Genomic DNA, 25,488 nt, shown 5'->3' on the forward strand with positions numbered 1-25,488 from the left:
GCCCGCTCGCGCTGCCCGCGGCCCGGCGTCGCGAGTTCCCGCTCTCCCGCGTCCGCCTTCTCCCGCCCCCTCCCTCCCTCCGTGCCGGCTCGGCGCTCGCCTCGGCCTCCCGCTCCCTCCCCTCGGCCCCGGCGCGGCGGCCCTATGGCGTACAGTCAGGGCGGCGGCAAGAAGAAAGTCTGCTACTATTATGACGGTGAGCGCGGCCGGCGCGGGAGCGCGCGTGTGTGTGTGTGTGAGTGGGGGGAGCTCCTGGAACGGGCGCCTGGGGCGGCCTGACCCCGTCCCCCGCCATTGTGGGCGCCCCCTCCCCCGCGGAACGAGCCCCGCTCCCGGCTCCGTGGTGGCCCCGACCGGGCGTCCCCGCCGCCTCCACCTGCGCCGCCGCGCCCCGCTCCCGCCATCGGCCCTGCGCACTCGCCCCCCGCCGTGGGGCTGAGCCCCGCGGGCCGCCGGGCGAGCGGGAAGGGGCGGCGGGAGTTTGGGAGCCGGGGGGCTGGAGCCGGGCGAGGTGCGTGAACTGCCTGGCCTGCCGCGGAGCGGCTGTCGGGCCTGGCGGTGAACGCTGGTCTATTGTTTCCCCCCTCTCAAAAAAAAAAAAAAAAAAAAAAAGTTGAGACACTCCCCTTTATCCGCTAAGCGTAGAGGCGTTGGAGTCGCTGCCGTGTCTAGCTCCTCCCCTGCAAAAAAAGTCTAGGCCATGTGTAGCTTCGGCACCTGGTGATTCTTGCTCTGAGGCCTTCCCCTGCCTTTCCTGCGGAGACCGGGTGTGCGAAGGGGGCAGGGGACTCTGCCCCCCCCCAAGGGAACATGCAGCAGGGCGGGGGTTTGGCTTCCGCGAGCCTCTCTTCTAGCAAAACACGAAAGTTGCGTGCGTGGGTGTTTAATAATAGTGAAATTTGAGTTGCTTGCAGGCCTTCTAAGTTTGCAGACTTCTCTGATGAGGACACGGTGACTTGTGATCTACATACATTGTCAGTCATGTCGAAAAAGTACATGAAGCTTGTGCTGGTTTCTGCTATTTGCAGTAACTTGTTTGTGGTTCTCTCTGGCCACAGCAGCGAGAACTTTTAATTTTCTTCTTGAGTTTGCATTTGTTTTTCCTTTCTTGTACTGAGAGGGTAAACTCGTTGGTCAGGTTAGTTAAGAGATTTTAATTTTTTTTTATTTATTCCTTTTTAAAAATTGTCTCCTGTTACAACAATCCTTTAATTTGGCATCTGAGACTGGTATTGGTAGTAGCCAGGAGATGGAGGTTGAGGCTGTTCGGCTGTAGCGCTGTGGTGTTTTCACCATTTTGAAAATGAAGACGAATGGCTAAACCCACTAAGATATCAAAGCTGTCTCTTGCTGTAACAAATCTACCATTCTTTAGAAATGGCAGATCTTGTGGGGCCTGTCTTGGTTTCTTTACCACACTAGAGGAGGCAGAGTGGTGGTTGCCGCCCCCTTCTCTTTGTTGCTAGCTCTGGTTCTTTGTTCAGCCTAAAGGGGAAAGGAGGCCCCTGTTAGGGATAATTTTGGTGAGGCTGGGATTTTACTCCTCCTAGGGAAGAGGAATCATTTTTCACCTTGTTGAAAGGAAGACTGCAGTGATAGTTTAGAAGCTTTTTCTCTGCAAACGTTTTCATGGTTTTGTTTCTTTTAATCAGTATGTTGGTGGGTTTTTTTTAAATAAAATCAGGTGGCTGTAGTTTACTAAACATAGATATCTTCAGTTTTTCTGTTATCCCTGCATTTTGGTACTTTTTGGTGCTAGTATCAGACTCCCTTGACAGCCAAAAAACTGCTAGTGAAGAGAGGGGAGAAGCTGGAGAAGGAGGAAGTTTGGAGGTGGCAGGATAATGGCGACTTAAAGCAGTTGTAGCTCATATCTTGCTTGAATATGTAGACTAGGATAAATGCAGTTAACAATAATGTAGAGAAAAAGAGTATCTGTTGTAAAAGTGAGTTTAGAAGAGTGCTTTCCATGTAACAAATTATTGGAACGTTTTTGATGTATTATTTATTCTTTATTGCCAAAGCCAACAGTTGTTTTACACTTCTTTTGTAAATAGAGGAGTTAGAAGAAATTTTAGAGTTATACCCCCAGTGAATATTTCTAATGCTAATGTGTGGTTCATCTGATAATTCTGAGTATTTTGTAACTATGTTGTACCAGCAAAGTCTTGAATCAAAGCAAAGGGAGTGTTCAAAGCCTTAAACAATCCAAAAACAACAAGTAGAGATACCTCAGGCACACAACTGAGATAGCAGTATATCTCCAAGGATGTCAGGCACACAACTGAGATAGCAGTATATCTCCAAGGATGTCATAACTGAAATAAATGACCATCTTTTAAAAAAGTATACATTAAAAATTGTGGAAAAGTACTAGAAGCATATATACACATCTTCTGAGACACAATAAATTCCCACATGCCTTTTGTGAAACTTGGTGTGATTGTGATCTAAAGTTGCCTTTTTAAATTAGCATGTCACTTACCCAGATTTCTCAGTGTATGTTGTTGTTTTCTGACAATTAACAGTTTTAATAGCCTTCACACTGTACCTGGAACCAATAAACATTGGGTAGATTTCTTTTTTTGTTTGTAATAGGCTCTCAGCTACATACAGTTTGCAGAATTTGCATTGCTTTTGAGCGTGCTCAGGTCAGGAATTTTGTTTAAATTTGAGCCAGTGTGACAACGGAAAAATATAAAATGTACAAATTAAAATACTTTAGTTGTCCTATCTGAAATATATAAAGACTAGAAGCATTTATAAAAAATATGTATGGCCACAGCTTAGCAAAGTCTGTTCCTCACTGCTTAGAACCATGTATGGAAGGATATTGTAGCTTTTACTTTAGCCTCTTGCCATGCATCTTCAGGTTGTTGCCACAGTCTTGCAGCATGTGGCTCAGGTAGTTCAGTGGCCTCTCTGAAAACAGATGTGTTGTAGTTACCCATAGTATGGAGGACAGCACCCATATAGTCTTTCCAGTTCTGTGTTCCTGTACAGCAAAGTACAGTTCTGGAGAATTACACAGCAGCTAGCATGGTTAGAATTCATAAGTGTATTTATTCCATGCCGGTGCACTAGCAGTATTGTTTAGATTGCTGCTTGTGCATAATCTAATGTGGGTGTTCAAAAGGCTCTACCTTCATGAAAAATTTGAGAGATCTGCATCAGAATGTGATTGGTTACACCCGTAAAGATGAGAGTAAACTTGTTTTGATGGACCAGTATGCTACTATATTCAAACATGGTTTAAGTACATGAGCACTTCTAGTTAAGGCTTACATCTGCAGGTGAATGGACTTAAACTGTTTAACGGAAATGCCTCTATGCTTTGTGCAGTGGCTTCCAAACACAGTGGTGGTGTCCAACCTATGCTCAGGGCTCAAAAGTCAGACCTTTGCTAGTCTTCTGCTGCCTAATTTTAAAAACTAGACCAAAACCCCCAAGCCTTGAGATGCTAGTGCAGTAAGTTTTGGCCTGTTTGAATAACTATTGGACTGTTCAGGCATTGTTCTTTTTTACATTCACCTTTACGTGAGTTGACTTGTTAGTATTGCAGAAGTCAATCCAAATGTAAATACTGCCCTTAAGATTTATTTATTTTTAAAAATGTGGTTTCCATTGTAGCGGTTAAGTTTCTGCACTTAGTGCAGTTCTGAAACACCTCATGATTTCATGATAACTGTACTTAAAGTAAGCGGAGATATTTAGTCAATTAACATAATTTATCTGTATCAAAATTACAAAGTAATGTAACTTACAAGTTACAAAGTATCAAAAAAGGTAAGTGTCATATCTTGCTGCTTTGTTCAGGCTTTTAAGACTTTTGTAATGGGTTAATTTAAAGGTGTTATTTTTCTATGTATCTTAGTAACTAAAGAGATGCACTTTTTTGGAGACATAGCAGCTTTTGTTAGTTGGGTATGTTTGTTAGATGTAATTGAAATTCCTTTAGGTCCTGTAGCCTCTTGTAATTTTCTGTATATTAGAATATTTAACATCTGTAGACCTTGCTGAAGTCTCAGATAGAGAAGTGTCTAAAATTTATATTCATCAAAGGAATCCTGTGGATTTATTTTTATTTGGTAGCTCTCTTCAGAATGTAGGTGAGTAACTTGTATGAATTAAGAAGTAATATTGTTCTTGTGTGAACCCAGAACATGACAGTGTAACAGCTTAATTTTCATGTAGGTCTTCTGGTCATTTGTTGGTATTACCACATTTTGCATCACATGCTGAACAGTGCAGGACAGTAAACTAATGCTAGTATTAAATTGGCACTTGGTTCATCTCTTTTTATGTAAGGACTCAATTTTTTGGAGATTATGTTGTTACCTCTCAATGTGAGCTATAAAACACTAAATTTCAGTCTTTGAAGCCTTGCTGTGAACAATTCATAGATTTGCCAACTTTCTGCATATGCTACTTTGCAATTTTTTCCCTCTGCTTCATCTTTCAGTTATGTTTTTTTCTTTTGCACTTTCCATGTGCACCCACACTGGTAAGGGATACCAGATATGCTCGTAACAATTCTGTATGATTTTGGCATTTGTATTTACAAGTTTAGCATGAAGTATTCATACTATCTGCAATACTAGTCTTGTACACTTGGCCTCGCTTTACCCACTCTGTATATACATGTGCTCTAGTCAGAGTTAGTCTGGCATTACATGCAGAGCTTTTTAGCTCCATCAGTGAGGGAGGTGTCCCATCCCTGCACACACTAGCTCTTGGTACACCTTGCTTTTCTCCCCAAAGTACTCCAGTAAGGCTGTGATATATGAAGGAGTGACACAGGTTTCAGGATCAGTGGATGAAGTGTTTGTACCAAGAAAGGCACCTTTTCCTTCAATGAATAAAGGAGGAGAGACAGGATTCTGACACTTTTGCCTTCACCACAGGATGATGTCTCCAAGGTGAGTCCCTTTTGTGATGTGATGTTGGCAGCAAATCAAGGTGCTAATGAAGAAAGAGGAACCTCTTGCCTACTGTTTCCTTCCCTACCTCTGCCAACATACATATCACAACAGTCTCTTGAAACTTAATGGGCTTTTTGTCCCTTCATTTGAATTTTTTTTTTTTTGAGGCTAGTGCCAAAACCCTTTTTTGTTGGTGATGCTAAGACCTGAAAGATGTAAATGGTATTGCCTGTTACTAAAGTATATTATATTGCTATCTATTGTTAGTCATTACTACTGACCTGTAATATGAAAGAATCAATATTCTTCTGCCAGATAGTCACCCACAGATCTTTTGTTGGATTAAATAAGCTTCCATCAAATTTACCAGCTTGCCAATTCTTTTAAAAGTTCTCCTTTTTGGTAAAAACTAAAACGAAACTTAAAAGATATGTTTAATTTATTGATTGATTTATATTTTTAGTTTAAGTGTACACTGGAGTCTATGGTATGTAGAATATGCTTAATTTTGAACGTTTAATTGATTAATTGCAGTATATCATAGGATATGTTGCAAATATATTTGGAAAGCTTGTTAATGGTTGGTTTTTTTACATAAGGGAAAATAACAAATCTTACATTATACGTGAGATAGAAAATCATTCTTAATTGTCTGTTTCCTTGTTCATCAGTATTCTGAGTAAAGTGTCAGTGATGACTATACAAGCTGAGTAGTTTAACATTGAAATGACCTGTTTAAAAAGAAAGCATGAAATACATAAATACATATTCTTTAAGCCACAAATGCATTTGAAATGAAGTTTCCTTAAAAGCATCACGTTACTGAAAGTCACTGTTGTCTTAAAAATTGTAAAATGTTAAACTCTACTAGCTTGAAGCTTTGTAAATCTGGGACTTAACAGTAACTTCATAAAGCAAATTAGGGCTGATAGATGGTTGGTTTCCATCTTCTAGTCATTATTTGTAAGGCACCATTCTGTAAAACTCTTGGAAATGTTTTTGCTGGCAGAAAGGAGTGTGGTCATACTCTTAATAACTTTTGCTCTTGACCTGCATGTGACCAAAACTGCGGGCTTGCAGTAAGTATCTGTAAGTACTCCATAATGACTCCAAGTCTTAGTAACTGAAGGAAATGCTAATCTTCCATTTCAGTACCTGGGGTGGGAGTAGGTCCAAGTTCTTAAAAGTTCTTAACGCTAAAACTTGGTATTTCAGTTGTTGTGGGATGGCTAAGAGCTAGGTGTTAAGCAATTTTTTTTCTTTTCCTAGATAACTCCATCTTAAATTACATTATATCTGTTTTCCTAAGTGTCCTTACTCTCCTTGTCACTTTGAAAGCTGGATTTTAGAATGCTTTGAGACTTAGAGTCTTAATGTAATGCTTGCTTTTCTTGGTGGTTTGCAATGCTACTGCAAGCTGACGTTTTCCCTTTCTCCTGAGCTGAAGCTCATATTAAAGAGATGAAACTAAAGCTGTTTTGTAGTGGTGCTCCTTGCGTCTGACTAACAACATTTGTAAAATAGTATGACATTGTGAAAATAGCATTTCTTTCATTCCCAGTGAACAAGGCAAAGCATGTTGGAGGATGTGAAAGAAAAGTAAAAATTTCAATAAGGTAAAGTTCACTAATCCTACCAGGAAATTTGGTCAAAAAGAAAAGAGGTGCTACTGCAGATAGTTGTTGTGGAGTTCTCCAGCTGAAAGCCATTGGCAACTGGACATACGTTATAGGCTTGTCTATGTTTCTGGAAACACATGGATTGCTAGTTCTGTTTAAAATGGTTTGTGTCTCGGGAATGTCAGTATTCAAAGTGGAGGCATGGATGTTCTAACAATACCGGAGCTGGGGACAAAGCTTATTAGCCCATGATAGCAGCCATTCTTTTTATGGAAATGACTGTCAAATTTGTTATCTTAGTTGTGTATCTAGTTGCTCTCCAATTTGACAGAGACGGGCTAGTCTGGATTACAGGGTTCTGTTAAGGTACTGTGGACCTCTAGCAGCAAGTGTCTGGGGAATTTTTATGAGTGTGTTTGCAGCAATGGATTTGAAGCTAACTTCTGGAATGTTAACTGCTAGGGTTAGTAGTTAAGGGCAGGCTGAGGGCAGTATCTTAAAATCAGCTTCTGCAAAGTGTTAGGCTTTACTACAGTCTCTGTTGTGGTATAATGTGGCTCTGTCATCAGTAGTTTCTACTCCCTTCTTAATTCTGGTTGTTTCTCATTACTTTATTCTTCAGTTCTGGCCCACTGTTTTCTTCACTCTCGATTTGAAACCATGTCTTGCAGGCATCTTTGCTCCCCCACTACTGTCTGCTTGTAGTAAAGGTGTTAGATTTGGCCTCGTTTTTGTCCTTTGCTTTTGACATACGTTTTATGGACAATTTGTTTTCCTCATGGCCTTTTTGAAATAGACAGTAGTCCCTTTATCTGTTGGGGTTTTTTTTGGTTTTTTGTGGGTTTTTTTTTCTGGAATCATACCTGCTTGCTTACCTTCTGAGAATGATTCTTTTAAGTAGCAATGAAAAGTTTTGCAATATGAATAGCTATTCATTTGTGCAACATTGACAGGTGATATCGGAAACTATTACTATGGACAAGGGCATCCAATGAAACCTCATAGGATCCGAATGACCCACAACTTGCTGCTAAATTATGGCTTATACAGAAAAATGGAAATTTATGTGAGTATAAGCAATGGAATGTCCACTGCAGTTATTTTTAAAGGGCTTCAAGTGTTCTCACACAAATAAATGAGTAGAAGTGGAAATAGAAAATACTTAAACAGTGTATTCAGACCTCTCTTAGAAGTGAAGTAGTATTTTATGAGTGGTAAGGACTTCAGATTGCTGTCCATCTCTGGAACAAGTGAGGTAGAGCCCCAGTAGAGAATTTTCATCAGTATTTTTGTGACTGGGAGGGTGGGGGTGTTGAGGGAACGTCGGGGTGACACTGGAGTAACTGCACAAAAAATTAATCAAGTTATAGACTAACAATAGAGTAGCCCTTACATTATGTAAAACACCTCTACTATCAGTTTTAACTGTTCTCCCTTCGAAGTAGATGAGATTTCTTTAGTTGTCTGTTTTAGCAAATTGTTACCTAACTTTGCAGAGCACTCTGATTATTTCTATAACTTGTTCTTGTTATCAGAGACCCCACAAAGCTACTGCTGAGGAAATGACCAAGTACCATAGTGATGAATACATCAAATTTCTCCGATCAATAAGGCCTGACAATATGTCTGAGTACAGCAAGCAAATGCAGAGATGTAAGTGTCAACATCAGGCTAAATCTATGTGTACATGCTTTGATGGTTATTAGCATTGTTTAAGTAATCACTAGTACAGAGGTATGAACGTGGCTTAATGGTGTGAGTGTGTTAGAGACAGACTATAATAAGAGTAACTTGGGCCTGCCTTTAGCTACACTGTTTTTGGGACTTTTCTATTGAAAGCAGCCATTTTGGCAATACTGTTCTTTAAGCTTATGGAAGGATTTTTGCCTTCCTTATCACAGGTTGTGTTCTAGGTGTGAAATAATACTTTCTGTAGACTTAGTGTATAGAATAAACTTTAGTTGTGGGCTGTTTGCAAAAGTATCTTAAAATCTCTCCTAGTGCAAAATCTTTCTGAAAAAGAATGGCTTTTAGAAGAGTAGAGAAGTAAAAATCAATGTGTGAAAATGTGTTTAAGTCAAGAAAAGGAGTTACTCATGCCTCTTGGAGGGAGATAGTAAAAACTGTACATTATGCACTGTTTATCCTTTCTGTTAACTCATTTATTTAATTATAGGAATAGGCTCAAAGTACTGTTAGGAATGCAATTTGATAGCTATTATATCGATTGAAAAGGCAGTATTGTAACTTCCTTATTCTCAGCAAATTATTATTTCAAGTAATTGTGCATTTCTTAACATGGCCTATGTTAATCAGCACTTCTTCAAAAATCTAAAAATGATCTAACTTCTTGTTAATGGGGAGACAAACTTCCCATGGAAACTTAAAAAAAAAAAAAAAAATAGTTCAGAGTCATCTTAGATTATAAAGACTATTTTGTTTTTAGTATTTAAAACGTAGCCTGACAAAAATGAGGTGAGGGGTGGGGTCGGTAGTGGTTAAACTGCTGAATGAACTATGTATTGCATCTGTAAGTATTATCTGTTCATATAGCAATGCTGTTGGAATGGTGTTTTTGAAAAGTAATGCATTTCTCACGCAGTTAATGTTGGAGAAGATTGTCCTGTATTTGATGGCCTGTTTGAGTTTTGTCAGCTGTCAACAGGAGGCTCTGTTGGTAAGTATAGGTTGTTTGCCAGCTATTGTGTAGTTTTATTATGTTTATGTCAGCAACTTAAAACTTAGATAGTATATGTAAAACTGAAGCAAATATAAGTTGTTTTTATTAAGAAATAAGAACCATATATCAGTTACAGACTTGTCAAATATGAGATACATTTAGTATCTCAGTACTGGTAAGAGGTGAGATCCAGAATCAACTTATTTAAAAGTTAAGACACTATTTCACGGAACAGATTTAAAGGCTTATCTGACTGTATTTCCTTTCATTTTTGTCTGTGTCTTTTTACAGCTGGGGCAGTAAAATTGAACAGACAACAGACAGACATGGCTGTTAATTGGGCTGGAGGACTTCACCATGCCAAGAAATCGGAAGCATCTGGTTTCTGTTATGTCAATGATATTGTGCTTGCCATCCTTGAATTACTGAAGTAAGTTTATGATGGGAACAAGATAAAATTGTAGAAAGTGTCAAATTCACGTATTTAAATGTTTGGCGATACGGATTGTAATTATTATTTCAGTGAGTTTTCATAACCCTTGTTGAACTCGTACATTTTCGATCAAGAAAGCACCAAGCTCTGCCCGGTTTGGCTTCAGCAAAAAGTTTAAACTAAAATACAGGCAAGCTGAAAAGGTAACTAATAGCAGATAGGTTTAAAACAGTATTTAGAAGTACATCTTTACACAGAGGATAGTGAACTTCTGGAACTTGCTACTACAGGAGGCTGAAGGAAGCAGATAGCAACAACAGATTCAGAAAAGAAATTGGACATAATCATGAACAAGAGGTCTGTAAATGGATGTTAAGGATCCAAGCAATGATGGCCCCTGTAAAAAGCCATATGCTGTAATTCTAGGTGGTGGGGAAGTGCTTGGGTAGCAAACTTCAGAAAATGTACAGGTTCACATGCTTTCTGTAAACGTTAATCTCCTCTCATGGGAATAGTGGGCTAGATGGAGCACTGCCCTGACCCTTGGGGCAGTCGTCATGCTCACAATAATAGTACACCAGTTTGGTTTCTCAGTATACCTGTTTGTTTCCTGTCATTACTAAACCAAACAGGAATATTCAGGGAAGATCATGCACCAAGCTTCCTTGGATTGTTACATGAATAAATTTCATTATTTATTCATAACAGTGACATAACAGCTGTGCTGCTGTGACTGCAAAATAAAAAATGAGAGGAGTAATGAAAAAGTGATAATATCATTAACTTCAAGCAGTAATGCTTCACTAAAATTTCAAATCCTGGCTGTTACTTGCACTGCTTCAGGGGACTGTATCCCTTGTAATAACACATAAATCTCATTTATTACAAAAGTATTCTAGGTGTTTGACTCTTGTGAATGGAATAGCTGAGTCTGCTGGTGAGGGATGGGTGAAGCAGCTGTAATCTGGAAGTGTTTTTTAAAGATGGAGAAAGTTTCTAAAGACACTGACAAGTAGTTAATATTAACATATTGAGACATTCATTTTAATGTACACCATATATTCAGGATCTGACTCTGCAGTCTAAGAAAAGTAGTGTGGTTTACTGTGGTCTTGTCTTGAATTTTTTAGCTTAATGTGTGTGTGAAAGAAGGAAACTTTCAAATAGTTATAGAATATGTAACCATAAGAACATCCTATTCAGTGTCTTATTCAGCGAAAAATCCAAGTCCACCTGAAATTATGGCTGCTGAGACTCACATTTTGTAGGACTATGCAAAGCATGATGAAAATGTGTCTTCTGATGTTGATAAGACTTCGTTTGTTACTGAAGAACATAAGGGATACTTACTGTTGTTTCCAACACTCTGATTCTTCAAACAACTAATTTCTTTATCCATCTCAAACTGAGCTGAAATTTGCAGTGTTTAAGGAAATGCTGAGCAGTAGTGTAATAATTTCTTGTTAATAGTGTGATACGCTTGGAGATAAGTGCCCATCTTGTCAGGCTGCAGAAGTGAGGAAGAAAAGTCGATAGAAAAGAAGTGTGGGGTTTTTGCGGGCTTATGGAACGTGGGTTATTGCTGCTCCTGTGCACACTTCAAACAGCATAGTGCCTAAGAGATGTTTCAGTGCAGACTGTGTGGGGTAACTATTGAGAAGGCAGAAAGAAAAGCCCTGTGAAAGGGGCAAGTTCAACAGATGTGGAGAGCAGAAAGTGGTGTCAACAGAAACACAAGGTACAGCTTCTGTGAAGTGAGATAACTTGGAAGAATTACTAAATAAATTACATACTTAAATGATGAAGATAAACATTTTCATTATTATCTAGACTGCTGAGAATTGTAAGAGCATATGATCACTTCGACCAAAATCATAAAAATTATCATAATCCTGGATTTTGGTGTTTGCTTGGGGTTTTTTCATTAGGTTTTTCCTTGTTAGGAGTCAGTATATTATGAACATAACAGATAATGGTTTCTCATATTTTTTTTCCTAGGTACCACCAAAGAGTGTTGTATATTGATATTGATATCCATCATGGTGATGGTGTTGAAGAAGCATTTTATACCACAGACCGTGTCATGACAGTGTCATTCCATAAGTATGGTGAATATTTTCCAGGCACAGGGGATCTTAGGGTAAGGTTGACCATGAAATTTCATTAGGTGATAAATTGCCTCTTAATCTCTTCCTTGTAGGTAGTTAGTACTAGGTGACAATAACTATGTCCAGTAATAATATACAGCAGTAAGTTTTCAGGAAATACGTAGTCTAAAGCGATAGATTCATTGAAGAACCTTAGGAAAAAAATATAGGATGGTGAGGAAGTAGATGATTCACTTCTACATGAACTCAACGCCTTTACTTTTGGATATATTTTCCAAAATTTTAGTTTAAATGTGTAGTCATCTTAGTTCACTGAGATTTTTGGAAATGTCTCTAGGAAGACAGAGTGGTGTATTTATCAATTATCTGTACGTTTCAGTTCTGCGAATGTACAAGAAGTAGCTGTTTGGAGATCACATGGCTTCAAAACTTACTTCAGATCTTAGAGTAACTTTGTGCCAGTGTGTTAATAGTCACAAAGCCTCGGTTGCAACTTGAATTTACAGTTCTGTTCGCTAGTAATACAGTTGGATTGGTTTTGTAATATTTCTTATGTCATAAAGTGTGTTTTGAATTCTCATAATGCCTACTGCTGAAGAACTTTAGCATGCCCCACAGACAGTTGTGCACTGAGTCTTATAGCTAGCTTGAGGGAGGGTGCATTAGCCTGTGAAGAGTTATCATTTAAGTTGTTGTAAGGTCTCTAGAAAAGCTGAGAATAGAAACCAGTTTTCCTGGCCCTTCATATTGATTTTAAGTAAGTTAGCTGTTCCTTGTGTAAGACTCTTGTCAGTTAGAACAGGAGATTGTTCCATTTCACAATTTGAAAGAGTGTTTCAAGTATTAAGTATTATATTCCTAGTTTCAAACTCTTGCATGAAACCTATTCATCAGAGGCACTTCCAGGATAAGTCACTTCTCTGGTATTAGCAAGTTTGTACATTAGTACAGTTAGTAGTTTTTTAAAAAATTGTAAACACTTCTGAAAAGTTGACCTACAAAAATGCTGCATTGGGGAAGAATACACACTTTTACTACTATCTTTAAATTGATTCAAGAGATGTGGATATTTGTGTTTCTACTAATGTTCCTGAAATGTGTGCTCCCCAGTGTGCTGATGATACCCAGAGGGCACAGGAGTAAATGAAAGTTGAGCTTTAAATCAGTGGAGTGCTAAGCATTCATTTCAGTTTGGTTGTTGGAGCTGAATGTTATTATGGTTATTAGATTCTGTTAAATTGCGTTCTAAATTGATTGAGGTAGAAATCGGGTAAGGCAGTTTTTATCCATGTGATTTAACTTGAGTGGCCACAAGGTGGTAGTGCTGTTTCAAACAAAAAGCAGCTCAGATCAGGATGTTTATAATGACAAGCTGTTGTTACTGAATTTAGCTAGAAATTTTTTTTTGAAGGGTTAGATATCTTGGGGTTTTAGAAACGGCACGTCCCGTTGACAGGGAAGTTTATGGACTCTTCACCTCACCACACCCAGGACAAAGAATTTAAAGATAACGCAGTTGAAATAAATAGAAGAATATTGTATGTTATTGCGATGTTTTTAACACAGTGTCAGTGACAAACAGTACCTCAGGCATGGTAACTTTTATTCTGTGCTGCTAGCTAGTATTTTGAAATGAGCATTGTCTGCATACAGCAGGCTTTATTGCAATTATGCCCCCATAGGAAAAAAAAAAATAGCTTTTTCCTATCTCCAGAGCTTGCAAAGCTAATTGAACTAAAGGGAGAACTAATTCTCTGAAAAGTCAACATTCCTCCTGGAGACTGGTATTGTACTGCTGGCTTCTGTTCAACTTGATCTGCCTGCCATTACTGGTTACTTACATCAACTTTAACAGCCAAATCTTGTCTTTGTTTTTGTCAGTGGGCTCCATTCAAGCTTGTTTCTGTAATTCTTTAGTTAGCTGATCTCATTTACTGATCGGGTTACCACTTATTTGATGCAGGAACAAATCATGCATCAGCTGATGATTTTGTGATTGCAGCTCCATCAGTGTAGTTGTGTCTGGTGGAGGTTGTCTAGTTCAGCTGCAGTCATCCATTTTCTACTGAAGGTATTGTGCAGTTTGAACTTTCAGTGTCCTTAGTAAGTTGACTTTCTACACGTCTTACATGATAGCACTAATCTTGTCTTACATATGTGTAGATAGGTCAGTTGAGAGTAGTGCTCCCTAGAGGCCCAGGTTCTGTAAGGAAATTTGATCTGTTGATGAATGGGCAGCTAGCAGAATGTTATATTGTTTCTTTAGTGTTTATAACCAGTGCAATTACCCAGTTTAGTTGGAAATTGTGTGAACGTTTGGCTTTACTGTGTTCTGAGATTGATTTAATGATTTTTTAAATTATTAAAAAAAAAAAAAATCTGGAAAACAAGGCTTTATCACCTGAGAAAAATCAGCATCTAAAAGTCTAGGGAGGGGAGATTTTGGGGATTTCTGGGTAATTGTCATCCCTCCAGTCAGCCAGAGCTGAGTTTAGCAGGGGTCTTCAGTGTCACTCATCTTGCAATACTATGAAATTTTAATAATGTGCTGTAACAAAAAAAAAAAAGTCAGCTGTTAGCATGGTGTCTATGCTGCATTGGGCCATTTGTCCCATCTCCATGCCCATCTGTGTCTTCCCCCCACCCCACAATAAAAGTTTGTTACTGGAAGTGACACATTACTGTTGCATTCACTGCTAAGGAGGTTTTGTTCAGGAAGAGGAAAAAGTCTGCTCTTTCCAATAGGCAGTGTTGAGGAGTTCAGTCTTTGTATTGCTGGGTCATCCTACTGGTGACTTGCAGTTTTTCAACTATATTGGACCTGAAGTGTGCTCTTTCTGCAGAGCTGATGTTTGATAATAGTTTATAGTCAAACCCAAACAGGTTAAATCTTACTGTCTTCCCCACTGCACTTTTATTAGTGGCAGAGAACTGCTCTGTAAACTGGATCAGTTTCTGCCTGTCTTGCTGATGAGCTAAAGGGAAGAGATGAGAATGTGTGGCAGGCAGGGATCTTTAGGTTTTAAGCTGATCATCAGAACAGAAGTGGATGGATTCAGGGTTTATTAATTTGATTTCTTTGCAGAGTTTTTTCTTTTAATACATATGTTGTCTAGGAAAGCTGGTAAGATTGACTACTGTGCTTCCTGCCTTGTCACCTGATGGAACTGAGAATAATCTGCAAGTTAACAGGGTTTTTTTGTTTAAGTGTCTTGGGTTTTTTCAAGAGTGCCTGTAAGTGGCCTGTAGTTGATTTTCTTTTCCTTTTGCTGTAGCTAGTTCATCCTATGTTTGGAGTAAAGAATAAGTTTTTAAAAACCTTCTTAAGTTCAGGTCTTCTGTAGAGCACCAAAAAAAATGCCTATCACCTTGCTGCTCTTGGTTTTCTTGCTTGTTTTTGCTTAACTGCTTTTACCAGGTTAAACTGATCAGTTAGGTTTTGTCTTTTAATTAAGAAAAAATCAAGTGTATTTACTGCGAATTTAGTCTTGGTACAGCTCCTACACTCAAATGATTTTATGGGAGAGTGGGAATCAAATAAGGTAGTTCACCTCTTTTTCCCTCGCAGACATGAATACTGGTACAAAATAGCTTAGCAGACTTGTGTGGGTTTTTTCCATGATACCATCATGTCTTCTGTATTGGTAATGAAGCAATTGTCATCTTTGCTTACAGGACATTGGTGCTGGAAAAGGCAAATACTATGCCGTCAACTTTCCAATGAGGGATGGTATAGATGATGAATCATATGGACAGATATTCAAACCAGTGAGTACTTTTTTAAAATTTTTTTAAGCTCTCTGGAAAGATACTAGCTTCATTTTGTGGATTTCTTTTCATAATGTGAATTAACAACTTACTGTTTGATTATAGATTATATCCAAAGTAATGGAGATGTACCAGCCCAGTGCTGTGGTATTACAGTGTGGAGCAGATTCACTGTCTGGTGACAGGCTGGGGTGCTTTAATCTTACTGTTAAAGGTAAGCAGAAAAGTGTTTGTTTGTTGTCTAACTTTTTATTTAATAGAAACCTCTACCCTTCATACTATTTTTCAAGACACTTGCATGATGCAGACTGGAGGAACAAAGATTTTGTTCGTTACTATGATTAATCACCTCTTTGCTATGTGGGGGTGGCCAAAAGAAACCCAGAAGTTGCCTCTTTCTTTCTGTCCATCTAAAAAAGTTAAGCTTGGGTTTCCATGTTCTTCCTAGCCACTCAAGTGATTCCCTTTCTTCTATGCACTGGCTTTCTGTAGCTTTACAGCAATGTTTTGGAATGACAGGATGACAACAGTCATCCTACTGCAACACTTACTGTAATGGGCAAATAACAAAACCAGTGGTTCACGTGGTATGACTACAGATACTAAACATCAAACTCCTTGTTGGGTGTAAAATAGGTATTACTGAAATGAAAATACTCACTGCATTGTTAAATTTTTAGTGGTGCTTGTTACACTGAGCCTCATGGTAACATTCATTTTTATTTAACTTTTAAATAATTTATTTATTTTAGTATTGCTTACATTTCTACCCAAAAGTGTGATTCTTAAAATTGGGCTAATTCAGCAAGCAACATAAATATTGCTGCTATTAATTTTTAATTATTATTATTTATTTTTATTAAGTGTTACTATTATTAAGTGATGAAATGTGTGTTGACATTTTGCTAAGCCTTGAATTCAGCCTGTTTGAATCATTCATGTTCTGGGTTTTCTTGTTTTTGTGTTTTCTTAATGAGGCAATTAGTTTTGTAGGTGACAAAATGCAGTATAGTATATGTTGGGTCTGCAGTGTTTCAGGGTTCTTTTCTTGATTTGCACCAGGTGGCAAAGCTACTTCAGTTGCCCATACAGCTCAGATTTTTTTCCATCTTACATATCTTGGAAACCAAGAGAGCTGCTACCTCCTACAGATGCCTTTCAGTATGCTGTATCTCCCTGGAGTGTGTACTGTCTTGGCACCAGTTCACTCTGTAAGCAAGACTTAGCAACCTTAAATACAGGTTCAAATTTAGAAATAGAAAGGACCGAGTACTGACTTGCTATTTTCCCTCCTTCCCCTGTTGTATTTGACTGAGAAATTGTCCCTGGATTTGTCACTATGTATTGACATCTGTTATGAAAAGACAAAACACTAAACATACCAAGATCATTTCAGAACAGCAGCCATAGACCATCATGCAAAGCCTCTGAATACTGGGGTGGATAAGTTCAGTGTGTTTTGTACATTTCTAATCTGTAGGTCTTGACTTCTTGTGAAGTTGTGCTTAGCTCTAGGGGGAGGCAGTTCTGGTTTACGTGAAACAATTCAGTTTTACTTGATAAGTGTGACTGCGTATATCTGAATAAATAGTTCATTATATATTTTTCTGTTTTATAGATACTTTGCATATACTGTCAACTCTTTTTGTGTTTGACAGGTCATGCGAAATGTGTGGAAGTTGTAAAGACTTTTAACTTGCCATTGCTGATGTTAGGAGGAGGAGGATATACGATTCGTAACGTTGCTCGATGCTGGACATACGAAACTGCTGTTGCCTTAGACTGTGAAATTCCTAATGGTAAATGTTAATACCCAAATTAATATTATTTTAAGAAGTAATCATGGGAGGGCTTAAGGGAACAGAGAGCAAATATTTCCATAGCTAACTGTAATGCATCAGTTTAGAATAAACTATGTAGAAAGTTATTGTTATGATTTAACCAAGAAATTTTCAGTAGCTTATGCAGTAAATAAACTTAAGCATTTGAAGTGCTTTTTTTTATGCCTTAGCAAAAGCTTTAAATGATTGGATCACTTTTTTGGAAAACTCAAAACATGTAGAACTTGTGGAACCTTGCTTTTAACTATTTTTAATATGAATGTCATCAGTATGACAGTATATATACTGCATTTTGCTTGTAACAAAAGACCTGCTTTTTGTACATAGACCTGTGTAAGTTGGTCACCACGGAATGGTAGTAATAAGAAACAAATGAGCATGCAAGTGTCCAGTTTACACAGTAAAACAACTGTTTCTTCATTGTGTCTATGGCTTAAAAGTAACTGTGCAAGTATATGACTTTCACTCCTCCATTTCACTCAATTTTGGCTATACAAGCTATCTTAAAAAAATAAATTAAAAAAACCCAATGGTAGACTTCTTTTGAATAGTTGAATAGTGAAGTAATCTCTCTGAGGAACATCCCAAAGATCCTGCATGTTACTTATCTCCAAATATTCTTCTGGACATGTTTTTGGAATGCCTTCTTATAAAATTGGTATTTGGACTGATTTGTTGCACATCAGGCACTTTTGGTGATAACCTTTTGCTATTTGTGTATCTCTTGCTGGATTCAGTGTTTCTGTGTGAGTACAGTGGAACGCTGCTGTCAGTTAGAAAAGAATAATTGCACAATACCTTTCAAGATGTACATTTTCCATCTTGCATGTCAATATATACTCTTTGTCAGCCAAAGCTTTTGAAGAGACAGTAATACTTCCTTACCTTGGGACCTTTTTTTCCATTAGCACGTCCAATTCAAGGGATATATATGAAGTTTGGGGGATTATTCATTTTTTAACATTCCTCTCAACTTTGTGGGTCATTGTCATCTTTAATCTGTTTCAAAAAATAACAGTGCATTTCTAAATGTTGAAATAGCAACTTAATCTTCCTGTCTCCTTTCTATCCACTGAACAATTATGCTGTAATAATCATAAATGAAGAAACAAGACAAAGGGTTCAATTAGAAGTGGATTTCAGTGTCTTGTTTCTTAAGGGTTCTATGTTTTTTAGATTTCTGCTACTTTATCTGGGAAGATAGTGTCATATATGAGATTCAATATAAAATGGTACTGTTTTCCTGGATATGAAGTCTCCATCAACTTCATTTTGGTGATTAGATGTCCCAGTCAGGGGACCATTATCTGTGAAAATACAAATAGTGGAGGAAGGAGGGAACAGACAGATATGGGCATCAGTGAACTACTTCACAGCACTTGCCATGGGTATTGAACTAGCTGTGATCTTCGGCCTAGTAAAACGTATTATATGTTTTACTAAAGGAATATTTTGAATGGCTCACTTAAACCTTTCAAACTGGACTAACTTTGAAAACAGCTGTAAGAAATTGTCAGTTGATCTTCTCTATTCTGCAGAAGTAGCATTTTTAATTATTTTGCCAGATTTATTAACTTATATTGTACCAGTGTGTGTTCTAACATGATTAAAGTAGAACTTGTTCCTGCTTTTTGTATTTTAACAGCAAATTCATCTGTTAAATAATTTAGAGGAAAAACAGACAGTTCAGGCAGTACTTAAGTATTGCTCACCTGAATGCTCAGTTTTGGTAGTTCTGTAACTAAAATCTTTTCAAAACTGCTGTTGTATTTATAAAGTTTACAGTCTTTTCTGGGTGGGTCACAAAGTTGTCTTTTGTGTTTCAATTTATAGAGTTGCCATACAATGACTACTTTGAGTATTTCGGACCAGACTTCAAGCTTCATATTAGTCCTTCAAATATGACTAATCAGAATACACCAGAATATATGGAGAAGATCAAGTAAGTAGTGATTGCCTTATCTATCAAGTAGGTCATGTGGATCACATTTCTCCAGAGGTTTAATTGTATGTCTTTCTCTGTTATACATATATATATATATATATATATATATATAAAATAAGTACTGAATAAATTTGACATGGTTTTCATTTCTGAAAGAAAAAGGACTTTTTAGAAGTCTGTTTCTACAAACAGTATGTATGCATATGAAGTCCTGTGACTATAAATACGAAAATTAAGACCCAGCTTGGATTTTTACTTTTTCCAGCAACCAACGAGATGACTGTTTTACTTGGCTTCCCATTCTAATTTTGAAGAAAGTTTATCCCACCAGGAAATAAGCTGGTATGCTGTAATGATTAAGATTTCTAATTCTCAGCTCCGTGTCTAAACATGAACTGAGATTGTCATTCTTTGTGGCTGTCAGCTGTAAAAATAAAAAGTCACATGTGAGCTTGGACATCCAAAATTGTGGAAAGATAGTGAATATGTGTGCAGGCAATTGAGTGACTGCAGTTTGACAAATCCACGTTTGAGAAGTGTTCATTGCCAAGCTATAAGCGGGTGTGTGTTTTTTATCTGCACTTTTGATGCTTAGTTTATTCCACCTCACATCCTGAAGTTTTGATTGTAAACAAGTACTTTACTTCAGGGATGGAGTAATGGATGCATACAATCAATTCTGTACTCGACTGATAAGAGATAATTGGTTAGCCTGAAGTACACTCTGCTTACTCTGGCTTGTCCTTGTTCTGGGTTTAAAAGGATTAAACCCCTACTCCTGCCCCAAGTTTAACAGGCTGCTAACAGTGCACAGGAATTCATTTGGTTACTAAAAATAGCTGTGAAACTAGCTGTATAAGTTTGCCAGTACTGCTGTAACCTGTAAAACTGTCAAATTGCAAAATTCACCAGAGAAGTTAAAATACTAATTTTTGAAGTGGTTGTTGTATAGACTGTGATTGGTGTTCATAATACAAATATATAAAACACAATCATATCAAAGTGATTTAGTTTTTAATAATGTGTGACAGGGGAAAAAAACCACCTATTTTGCATTGATTTAATTCCACAGAATTTCTCTGTAGTAGCACAGTGCTCCAGCTGGTCATCTGCCAGGCTGATTGCTGTATATTTTGTATTGTTGAGCTTCTGTGGTACTATTAGGCTGCAAAACTTACTTGCTCTTTTAACACATCCCTGGGCACAGATTGTGTGATTTCTGCTGACAGAGGTGCAATCTCGCATCCCCATATTAGAACCCACAGGAAGACCAACGACCCATCATTTCAGAGGATCCTCCTTCAGTTAGTTGTATGCTTTCCTAGAGACCTAGCTTTAGGGGACTCCCTGGACTGTCAAAACTGCTTTGCCAGATCATCTGGTTTGAACAGAGGCAAAGACTGTAAGGATTCCAAAAAAGCACCAGTTGCGCTTTAGCTTTTTAAATTGTGCAGAAGGATGCAAAGATAGTTGTTACAAATGCTGATGTTTGCTTGCCAAACCTTTCTCTCTGTTTGGACTTCTTTGAAACGATAGTTTTGAATCTCAAGAATAAGTGCAGTGTCCTTCCTGTTCCTGCATGTGGTGCTTTGGAGTGTGGAGTCCATTGCATCAGGTTGCTTAAACAGGAGAGAACTTCTCTCTGTTCTCCCTGAAACAGCCACTAAGGAATCTTAACCAGGTAGATCGCTTTTGACGCTGACAACATTGTTGCACGCAGTTGGGAAGTCTTCATGCTTTAGGTGTCTGACTTTATCTCTAAGAACCTAGAGGATAGTTTATTATCCAACTTGATACTCCAACTTATTATAAACAGAGTAATACTGTCACTCCATTCAGCTCAAGTGGGCCATACTTGTGCTGACTCTGTGGGGACTTGAAGATTGAAGTTGATTGAAATAAGTGTTTAAAAATAAGTTCAAAGAAAATGATGGTCAAGTACAGTGTGGATACTAATGATCTGTTAGGGATGGAAAAGTTAACTTTGAATGCAGAATTTTCAGTATTTAATACAAAATCCAAGTAAATGCTACTTCTGTGTAGTAATAACTTCCCTGGTCTGTTACTTGCAGGCAACGCTTATTTGAAAACTTGCGCATGTTACCTCATGCACCTGGTGTACAGATGCAGGCCATTCCTGAAGATGCTGTTCATGAAGACAGTGGAGATGAGGATGGAGAAGATCCAGACAAACGGATTTCTAGTGAGAAATATCTGTTTAAGATAGAGCGTGTCCAAGTAGAGTCTTTTTAGATTTAAATGTTAGAACCTTAGTCCTAGCAGTGTATAGTACTGGAAGACTGGTGAATTTGTTTCCAGAGTAAAAAAAAGTTGCTACTGGTCTGCCAGTTTTGCTGTTCTTAAGATGGTATCTGTGCACAAATCTGAACCTGTTAAAAGGGTCTAAAGAAGTGCTGAAAGACCACTCTAGCTATTTCAAATCTAAAACAGATACTCCAGGAGTCTCAGATGAATTCTAACTAAAGGAATACAGGACTTAGCTTCTGTCTTCTGCTATTCACAAAAAAAAGTTATGTTTTCCCTTGACGTAAAGTGAGATACTGTGTTTTCAAAGGCTCTTATTTGCTTTTTTATTGAGAGAGAGAGGTTTTCCATACTTGCAACACTACCCTTCACTTTATTACTGTTAGCCTTTGTATGGTCAATGAGTTGTTATAGCTAAGAGTTTCCTGCTACATTTAACCTTTTTTGATGGTGATTGGAATAATTCTATAATCTTTTATTGGTGCACTATTCATTTTTTAACTGTTGAAACCGTAATGTTTTCTCCTGTGATTTAGTTTCCGGTATTTGAAATTCATGTGACACATGTTAAAATAATCCCACCCTTCCCCTGTCTCTCTGTAAAGCTGTTTCCAGAAGTCATGGTGAGAGTCACAGAGTATCTTGGAAGATAGTATTTTTACCCATAATTTAGTTCATCAGCATTAAATAATTATAGTACATTACTACTCATGCTTAACTTAATAGTTCTTTTTTATTAGGCCTCTTTTAGTTGGACTTTATGCTCAGTTAATTTTATAACTCTGAATCCTAGTTCGAGCATCTGATAAGCGCATAGCCTGCGATGAAGAATTTTCAGATTCTGAAGATGAAGGGGAAGGTGGACGACGAAATGTTGCAGATCATAAGAAAGGAGCAAAGAAGGCCAGGATAGAGGAGGACAAAAAAGAGACTGAGGACAAAAAAGCAGGTAGGACTCTGGTGTGATTTCATCCTATATTTTAGAATGCAAATGTCAATTCTGCCAGGAGAAAAATGCATTTTCTGTTAACAGTTAATCAGTTGTTGAGATGATGGATTCCCCCCCCCCACCTTCATATTTAAAGCATCTATTTTAAATTAATCTGTTTCAAGATACAGCTGTTCACACTAGAATAGTATTTTCAGCCAAGGGTTATTGTTGCTTCCCCACAAGCTTGAAATCTTAGAGCCAAGGATTTGCATAGCTTAATGAAAACGGGGATGAAAAGGGGTTCTGGCTTTAAATATGTTAGACATTTGTTCTGTTTGCTTTTGTGGGGTGAGCCAACTAGTTTTCTCTGAAACAGAGCCTGTATAGAGTTCTGGGGTCCAAGCACTCTTGACTTTTCCAAGACCAGGCTACGTCTTAGGGCTACAAGACTACTACAAGGAGCTCAGGGGAAATCCAGGTCTCATAACTTCATTCCATCATTGTGGCCGGTCAGGAGAGACCTTGCCTTGAGGTATTTTGGATCACTGTGTTGTGCCCAGATCACTCCTCTGCATGGATGCATTCAACACTGTATGTTAATATGTAACCTGTCACTTATTTTAAAAGTTAGTTACCCCTGGTAAGACTATATACAAAAAAATATAACTTGGTCATGCTTTTTTCTTCTGAGGTATTTTAAGGTTTTCATGCATCTTTTGATATATTTAAAATCTTGTTAATTTTCAGATGTTAAGGAGGAGGATAAATCCAAGGACAGCAGTGGTGAAAAGACAGACACCAAAGGGTAAAGTAATTAATAATGAATGTCACCTTTTTGAAGAGTATTTCTTAAATCAGTACTTTATAATATTTTAAATTCTTTAGAGATCACTTTCAATTCCTCATAATACTAAATATTTTAGACTTACGACAGTTGTAATTAAAAACTGCATTTCTAAAACAGTTAATTGAAAAAATGAAACACCTTAATGTTTATTTTTGCCTTTGTACAGAGCAAAATCAGAACAGCTCAGCAATCCTTGAACAAAGATAGCCTCTCATCAGTTGCAGAACATAGTACTAGAGTTGGAGAATACCTAAAAGAAGAAAAGTTTTCGTATTGAGAGAGACTGCTGATTTCATTTTGTACTATTTGGCATGGACCGTATTTATTTTCAAACGGCTTTGTTCTGGTTTTTGGCAAGTTGTATTGTGAGTTTTCTAATTATGAGGCAGAAATTCCTTTCTTCACCATGCTTTATGTAATAGTATTTAAAAATGGATGTGAGTTATTATGTTAAATGTCTAAACTGATCTATTAAAGTAATTTGCCTTTCCTGAGCTGATTTTACCTTTTTTGTAATTTTATCTTTATTAAAAAAAAAAAAATTGTACTTGGTTGTCTTTTGTCCATCATTGATCTACAAAGAGGGGAAAAACTCCATCTAAATCAAGCTGACTTACATACCTATGAATAGCTAGTGGATTTAATCAGGCAGCTGGCAAACACTCAAGTTGAACTGTGTTGCTTTCATCAACTCCACACATTTCAGTGGCTTCTGCGTGGGGTGCAAACAGGTGTATGGGAATAGGAATGTGACATTTGAACAGGCTGAATAAATGGGTGAAGAGATGTTGGGATACAGTGGTTTTATGAACTCATGTTTTAATGTAAAGGTTTAAAACTCTACAGTCACATGCCTTGTACTGTCCAAGAACTTTTTCCACCATCAGAATTACTCAAAAGACTAAGTCATTTGCTGTTCATGAAATCTGTGTATGGTCATCTTTTAAAGCTTGCAAGAGAGGAAGTGGTAGTTTGGATTTAGCTTACTACCCGTTCCAATTTTTTACAGCATTGAGCAACATAAAACTTCGTCCCCCATAAAAAGAAAGGGGTTTGCTGCCTGCCAGTCTCTATGATTCATGACTTAGTTCTGGTGCCTGAGTTGAAACAGAGACCTGAGTGTACACATTCCTTTTTTTTTTTTTTTTTTTTTTCTTTCTCAACTGACAACAGATGTCTTACAGGTTGACATTTAATGAAATGCACAAGCTTTGGTGTCAAGATTTCAGAGCAGTGAGCACAGGATTTTGCAGAACTGCATTGCTACCCAATCTTTTTTTTTTTTTTTGGTGTAAATAAAGATCAATCTTGCTACTTCTAAAATCTGTTCTCCTTTCCATAAGATTCTGGGACTGTGGTCTATGACCTAATTGATTAATTCATGTTAAAATTTCAATGAACTACTTTGAATTATTTGTGCATGTGTTCTGTCTAAATAGTATATTCACTGAAGGCTTTTCTGAAAGCATGTTGTGTTGACAAATTTGACTACTTTTGCAATGAGAATAACTCACTAAACCAAGGAGTACTTGGATATGTAAGAAGCAAAAAGTTTTGTCGATGCCTTTTTAGTGTATGTTTGTTGGTTTGGGTTTTTTTGTTGTGGTTTGGTGGGGGTTTTTGTTTGTTTTGTTTGGGGTTTTTTGTTTGTTTGTTTCAATCTTACTTCAGTCTTCCTGAATGTACCATTTTTGAGTCTTCTTTTCCATTTGGGCTCAGGTAAACTTAATAAGGGTTATATTCTTAAATGTGCAGGCAGAGGTACAGTGGGGTTTTTCAACACGCAGGTACTAGTGCTGTGTTCTTCCTTCCAGGCAAGTGGCTGTAGGACTTGATAGGGTTTGTCTGACTTGAAAAATCAGATTTGGGGTTTTTGCTGTAGTTCAGTCAAGCTGATAACTTGAGTGCTCCCCTGATAATTTGCATAATTAATAGTAAATTTGCCCAGTAGTTTCAATACTATGTTCACTTGTTTCTGTATATGACTACATAAAAGCCTTACAATTCAGTTTTGCAAAGAGTAGTATGAAGTCTTAATTGCCTACTTCAAGTCTTTATTAATTTTTAGATTCTCAAGTTTAGCAAGAAGATGGTGATTCTCTGTAGTTTAAGATGCTAATAATTTAAAA

The 25,488-nt window shown here is 37.7% G+C and overlaps 1 protein-coding gene across 1 annotated transcript; it reads left to right on the forward strand.

Moving 5' to 3' along the window:
- Nucleotides 1–23,906, forward strand: HDAC2 (histone deacetylase 2). Its single transcript, XM_040598361.1, has 14 exons — nt 1–196; nt 7,495–7,607; nt 8,077–8,194; nt 9,144–9,218; nt 9,513–9,651; nt 11,653–11,794; nt 15,438–15,530; nt 15,636–15,744; nt 17,189–17,329; nt 19,205–19,313; nt 21,389–21,519; nt 22,375–22,530; nt 23,260–23,317; nt 23,526–23,906. The coding sequence occupies exons 1-14, from the start codon at nt 145–147 to the stop codon at nt 23,554–23,556; spliced, it is 1,467 nt and encodes a 488-aa protein (XP_040454295.1). The 5' UTR covers nt 1–144; the 3' UTR covers nt 23,557–23,906.
- The last annotated feature ends 1,582 nt before the right edge of the window (nt 23,907–25,488 follow it).

The sequence above is a fragment of the Falco naumanni genome, chromosome 6, assembly GCF_017639655.2.
Source record: "Falco naumanni isolate bFalNau1 chromosome 6, bFalNau1.pat, whole genome shotgun sequence".
NCBI classification, from domain to species: domain Eukaryota; kingdom Metazoa; phylum Chordata; class Aves; order Falconiformes; family Falconidae; genus Falco; species Falco naumanni.

Excerpts from the sequence above, each read along its gene's own strand:
- HDAC2 (XM_040598361.1), top strand. The coding sequence starts at position 145 with ATGGCGTACAGTCAGGGCGGCGGCAAGAAGAAAGTCTGCTACTATTAT. Across the intron at positions 11,795-15,437 it reads CAGGCACAGGGGATCTTAGG|GACATTGGTGCTGGAAAAGG; the intron begins GTAAGGTTGACC and ends CTTTGCTTACAG. Across the intron at positions 15,745-17,188 it reads CTTTAATCTTACTGTTAAAG|GTCATGCGAAATGTGTGGAA; the intron begins GTAAGCAGAAAA and ends TGTGTTTGACAG.